Source organism: Chenopodium album, chromosome 3 (genome assembly GCF_948465745.1).
Source record: "Chenopodium album chromosome 3, dcCheAlbu1.1, whole genome shotgun sequence".
Taxonomy (NCBI): domain Eukaryota; kingdom Viridiplantae; phylum Streptophyta; class Magnoliopsida; order Caryophyllales; family Amaranthaceae; genus Chenopodium; species Chenopodium album.
Window position 1 is genome coordinate 8,715,381 of NC_137836.1, and position 7,039 is coordinate 8,722,419.

At 27.7% G+C, this 7,039-nt stretch overlaps 1 protein-coding gene across 1 annotated transcript; it reads right to left on the bottom strand.

Annotated features, from left to right (window-relative positions):
- Positions 1–608: 608 nt before the first annotated feature.
- LOC145624805 (uncharacterized) lies at positions 609–1,586 on the bottom strand. Its single transcript, XM_081677892.1, has one exon. It carries the CDS (start codon positions 1,584–1,586, stop codon positions 609–611), a length of 978 nt encoding a protein of 325 aa, XP_081534018.1.
- Positions 1,587–7,039: the final 5,453 nt, after the last annotated feature.

The window sequence follows — 7,039 nt, forward strand, 5'->3', positions numbered from 1 at the left end:
AAAATGTTCACTAACATAGACCCATGGTAATGGAACTCCATCACCAAACAAGCGAATTCTTCATGAGTTCCTGTTACCACTCAAATACCATCTTGCAACTGGTAATGAAGAAAATGATGGTTTACAGATGACATCACACGATATACAACTTTTTTCTCAAATTAACACACAAATTCATTACCATTCCCATGATTTATGACTATATACCAAAAGTGCTGTAAAAGCCATTTACAAACATTACTTATTCTACATTTAAATAATAATATTCCATACTTTATATAATTATATCAATATAATTTAAACTAGTAATGTCACACCAAATTACAATCCGAGATACATAAAAATGTATCCCATATGGCCTATGTCAATGCCATTCATACATGAAAAGCGTAAGAAGCAATGGAAAGCAACACAAAGAACAAAGTCAACGGCACAAAAAACAAAAACAAAAACTAACTATAGCACAATTTCCAATCAACATCCCCACAAAATCTTCCTTGAAAAAACAAAATTATACAGTATAATCCACACAAATTAGTATATTTTTTCATTATAGTCTAAACTGTAAAAGAATTTACATCAGAAAAGTACCCCTAAAAAACAGAGGATTAACCAGGGTTCTTATTAGTTGCACAAATTAACAAAGAGAATTCAGGTTTACCAATCTTATTATCAGCTAATTTCTTCTCTTCTTCTTCTAACCAAAGCCTACTATCCAACCCACTTCTTGTTCTAAACATGATAAAACCACAACCACCTTTTTTACTATTAGAAACATTATTACTATTATGCCCACCAACTGTTTGATCAAAATACCACCCATACACATCCCACATTACATCAACCAACAACCCATCCACAAATATCACCTGATTTCCTCTAAAGTTCCATTGTAATCTCTTAATCTTAACTACCCTTTTCTTATCTATATACACCGATAACACTGGGCTCCTCGGCCCGTCTTCTTCCGGACAACATTTGATCATAATCTCATGTTCATCTCCGCTGTCATTGAATTTTGCCTTGGAGGATATTTGACTGTTCCATTGCCCGTTGTAATGCTCGCATTGGGAGACCAATGCGAGCTTCGGAACATTCCATTTATCTATCAAACCTCTTACAATAGGGTCATGATCCATGTCTCCAAGGACCAGAGCATACTGGGAATTCACCAAGAGGACGATGTAGAATCCTTTGATTGGCTCCGGCCCGGCTTCGAAATCTGCTGCTGAGAGATCCCAATGGACTGAAATGCTTAACTTCTTTTGATCGTCTCTAAAATCTTCTATGAATTTTGTACCCTTTATTTTGGGTAATTGATGAAACCCTTGTTGGTAATGATTCTCCCTTGACATTTTTTCACTGATTTTGATGAAAAAACCCTGACAAATCATCTTACTACACCATGAAATTGTGACGAACAGACGTTTTTGGTTAGAAATCAGGGTTTTGTATGTACAGGTGACAACATTTTGGATTGAAGGTGATGATTTTGGTGAGATGTAAGACTTGTTTAATGGTCCTGAACAATATGAATCTGAAACTCTTACAGCATGTTCACTATAACAAGTTGCTATGTTTCTCATTTTCTTATGATCAATCAAAAACAACCCAGAAAAATTAATCAAAACCCAGAAAAATAGATCAAAAACCCAGAAAAAGGTCAAAAAATTTCTGGTTTTCGAATGATCTTTTGTGAAATTAAGGAGAGAGAAATTGGAGGATGAAAAAATGAGGAGGAAGAGAATCAGGGTTTTGGGATTGAGTGAGGATAAAGAAGAGGACAAACAAGGGTTAAGGAATTTTTCAATTGGGGGTTTTGTAATAGGAAGGTTTCATGATTTGGGTTTTATTTTTATATTTATTTCAGTTAATAAAAATTTTGATTCTTTGATTTCAAATTATGCTAAAAAGGAAGGATATCAATGGAGGAAAATGAAAGGAAAGCAAACCTTGCAGTCTGACCAGCCCACTGCATTAAATAGAATTCAGTTACATCAAGAATTTTTATTAAAAAATTAAAATAAAAATTATACAAAAAGATGGAGTAAAAAGGGTACATAAAATGATAAAATAAAAACTCTTTCACATTTTCGTTATTAATAGATTCATGTGCTAGCCTGCCTTAACTACTGAAATTAATACAGAGTATTATTCATAAGCTGACATATAGTACAAATGTTTGATTTGAATCGGCAATGTTCTTTTTTAGGTTTGTAAAGATGGCTTCGGTAGTTTGGTCTATATCGTACTCCATATATGCTTTGTGTCGAGCTTGCGTGCTTTGAGTTGGTTAAGCTGGTCCATGACCCAACCGAGTAGCTATCACATCACATAACTAATATATAAAGCTAAACTTTAAGCCAGGTCACATAAGTCAGGTCACGAGACAGCGACATTTGACATTCTAACTTTTCGCCAAGTGTCGCGTCACATTGGATAGATTTAAATACACTTCATAAGATTAAAAAAGTTAGTTTAGAATTTTATTTTGAATCAAATTTGGATAGAATTTTAGAATAAAATTGTTAATTTAGAGTTTTATTTTCAATAAAATAAAATTTGAGTGTCGCACCACGTTGGATAGATTTAAATAGAATTCAGAAGATAAAAAAATAGTTTAGAATTCTATTTTGATAGAATTTTAGGATAAAATTGTTAGTTAAAAGTTTTATTTTCGATAAAATACCAAATTTTTAGATGTACAAATTGAATTATATTTTATTCAAAAAAAATTATTAGATTATAATTCTAAAAAATTATCATATAAATTTACTTTTTTATATCATAATATTTTTTGGAGCGAAGGAAGTACTTCAAGAGTAAAACATACATTTATAATATATACTAACCGGTTAAAATAATATAGTTCACAATCTAAGCTAATAGAATTTTATAACTATGTAGACATGTCAATTAGGGTCGGGTCATGAGTAATTTCGGATTGAGTTACTTCAGGTTACGAGTCAAAACTGTTCAACCCTTGCCTAAAGTTTTGGGTTCGAATCAATCCAACGGGATTTGAACATTTATTTAATTTAATTTATTTTTTGCTAATTTTTTTTTTTTTATGTATTAAATCGAACATTTTCACTAATATTATTAGGCATTACTTTGATATATATAGAATAAAAATTTATCTTAAAATTTAATAAACAACCCGGACATCGCACGGGGCACGATACTAGTAGTTATATATATTCATTCTAATGTAATGATGTTAATAAGTTATGATAAGAATTTGACATTATAGTAGAGATATATACAATATGTAAAGAAAATAAATAAGTTAGAAGATAATAACAATCGTGAGACATCAGATATCTCCATAAGACTACTTCTAAGAGCCATAAAGTTAATCCTGCTTATTTAATCACTTGGTGGCTCGCAAATGTATAAGTTTAATCTACTAGTTCCCCTCAATACAAAATTCCAAATTTGACTTTTAGAGATCTATATGACTAGCTACAAATTTTATATAATTAAAACTATATAGCAACTAGGAAGTATATTAAACTCATCGATCTTCTATAAGTAATGGTTTTTAGATGAATCATCATCGCATCAACACAAGGTATGCACTTAGATACATGCATGTGTCATATTTGTATTTAATTAAGAGAGTGAATGATAGCTTAAATAATTAAATGGTTAGAGTTTTCTTTTCGATTCTAAGATCATCTGTTTTCATAATCCGTTCTTGTGGCTCTCTAAACACTAGAAAAATTAATTAATATACACTCATTTCTTGAATTATTTACACAAAACAAAGGTCAAATAGAAAACACCCAATATATTTATATGTTCGATTGATTTATTAATCTATTTTATTGTTCCATATATAACAAATACAATAGTCATCTAAATTTGAATTTCAGCTAGTAATTTAAACAAAAATGCAAGCGAAACAAGGAGGGTAGGTTGTTATTGTTAATCAAGAAAAAAAAATAAATAAAGAGTGCCCAAAAAAAAAAAAATTGTTTGACTTGATCATCAAATAGAAGAAAGGAAAACTTTTGTATACACCCGGTTTTCAGTAATTTACTGTACATCGGGTACACTTTTGTCAGATGTAGTGTCACTTTTGTCAAATTTAGTGTCACTTCTGTCAAATTTATCAATAAAGCATAAATAACTCTTATATATGTCACGGTAACTTTTGTGCGTTTTAGTGTAACTTTTGCACATTTTATTGTCACTTTATAACGGAGTTTCAGTAATTTACTGATCATCCGTTTTATTTAAAAGTTTGTGTAGAAGAAAAAGGGCTTAGGACAATATTATGTCATTTTATTAGTCCAACGTAATATAACTCCATCACTTCCACATATTCAACTAACAGAATTAATAATTTCAACTTTTAATAAAAATAAAGAAAATAAATCAGAAATGTACAAGAACTAGTCAATACAAACAGTTTTAAGAAGTTTTTTATAAACGAAAAGTTAGTGATTGGCATGTTTCTAGACTGTTATTTAAAAAGACTAGGTTAGATCCCGTGCCATGCACGGTTTTTCAATATTTGTCATAGAATATCAATTTAAAATCTTTTTTTTTTTAATTTTTTCTCAAATCAAGCTAATTAAAATATTTTTTTTTCTTTTTTGAATAAATATTATATTACTTTCTTCATTATGACATTTTTTTTATTTCAAATATGATAATTTTTTATTCACCAACTATGTTAAGTTGAAAAAATATATATATTCATGATTTTTTTTACTATAAATAATCATTATACATTAAAAAGTAATTACTAAGATAGGGATTTATTTTAAACAATGATATGGTTAGATATTTAAGTTTATAAATTTATTATTCTACGATTTTTTTTTTCCTAAAGTTTGAAAGTAAATATTTTGTGTATATTTTCAATCAATTTTTTTACAAAGTTTTAGTTTTTTTTTTAAAAAAAAATATACTAAGGACACACCAGAAGATGACACGTGTCATTGCTGGTGTGTCTTTTAGTATATTGTTATTGATGGGGCTAAGTTAAAGCAGCCTTTTATCACTAAAAAAAATAAAAATCTATTAACTAATACTAAAATAAAACATGCAAATGTCATCAGTTTCTAGAATGTCTTATGTGTCAATTTCTCATTAAAAAGAATTTCCCTCCAAATTTATATATGATGTCATCAATTTTTTTTTTTCGCCTTTTCATTTTACTTGTTATAAACTAGGACCACGTATATATGAAAAGAAAAAATCTGAGAGTGAGGGATAGCTTAAGTGGTTAGACCTTACCTCCCGGTTCCAAGTGATCTTGGGATCGATACTCATCCCGCCCTCGTGGCTCTCTAAACACCAAAAAAAAAAAAAAAAAAAAAAAAAAAAAAAAATCTAAAACTTGACTTTGAGTGTTTGACATCAATATTGTAATGTTGTGTTTCCACTCTAAACGTATAACCTTATTAGATGCTGTAATATTAAATATATTTTGAATAATTATCATTTTAATATATTTTTAATAATATAGTAAATATTACTATAATGTAACATTAAATTATAACCAACCATTTAAAAAAAATTGATGTACATGTTTTCTTATATATATTTATATAACATGTACTAAAAAAATATGAAAAAATACTTATCATCACCGTGCAACGCGCGGGTACTAATCTAGTAAATAAATAAATAAATAAATAAAATAAGTGTATAACGGGTCTGATAAGAGAAATAGGTAAGCTGTCAAGTGCTGATCATGAATACTGAAAGTGCGAGTTTGGGCCCCTTTTAGTGAAAATTGCATAGTACATCAGGGTGCACCATGGGTAAAATTGATCCTTTTATTTTATTTTTTAAAAAAATCAATCTATTCCTTAAGTTATGAGATTTATCTAAATCAGTTACATTTTGTTTAAACTCCAAAATTTAAAGTTTTACGTTCTTCAATTTTTTCAAAATATTCTAGAGTGAGAAATTAAGAGAGAGAAAGTAACGATGATCGGAATTAATCAGAGAATTTACGGAGAATAGTTAACGTATTTTTATTTGTTTATTAGGTTGATTATAATTTCAAAATTTTGCTTATTAGGTTGATTATATTTTGTTATTATATATTTTAAAAATATCACTGTTTTTTTTTTTTCAATTTTGATATTTATGAATTTGAGATCCATATGACGAAGGTTGAAGATGATGTTCTTTATATATATTTTTTTCCAAAGGTTGATGATGATGTTCTTTATAAAGTGTACTTATGTTCGTTATTATAATTATTGAACAATCATATGAATGTTCTTTATTTTTATCTCTCATGTTATTTGATTCGATGTTTTTTTATTTATCCTGTATGTTCTTTGATTTGTTCGGTATATATGTTATTTGAATTATTATAACATTAATTTTAAATACTATATCAATTATTAATTCTATATTTTTTAATATTAATTATCATTATTAACTATGTATTTTTTTTTTAAAGCAGGACCATGAAGCTAAGGTTGATGATGATATTCTTTTGAGAATTGAGATCTCCTCTATTGATGATTATTTTTCAGATCTAAAGATCATCTGTAATTTTATTAAAGAACATGTTAATATTATGTAATGAACATAACTTATTTATATTATACCTAGTACCTACCACGATCTAAAGACAAAATTCAAAGAACATTTTACAATAAGCAATGAATATTATCTGACAATAAAAGTACATTGCAATTACAATCAAGGAACATGAACATTTAAAATAATGTATTAAAATATCTAATATAATAAAAAAAAATCATTATATGGTATAATTATGGACATAGGGAAATAATATAGTTTTAAAAATTAATTGTACATTACAAATAACTATAAAGTACATCATGCTTTCCAATAAAGAACATTATTAAATCACATATAGAACATCACAAGAAAAATATAAACCGAACCTACAATGAATATTATAACTATATATATAATTGGTGAAAAATATGAACGAAATAAAAAAATTTGAAAGCTGAAATTCTTAAATTGAAATTAAAATTTTGAAATTTAAAAACGAAATTTTAGATTATTGTCGGGTGAAATGTTAGAGAATAAA

Excerpts from the sequence above, each read along its gene's own strand:
- LOC145624805 (XM_081677892.1), bottom strand. The coding sequence starts at position 1,586 with ATGAGAAACATAGCAACTTGTTATAGTGAACATGCTGTAAGAGTTTCA.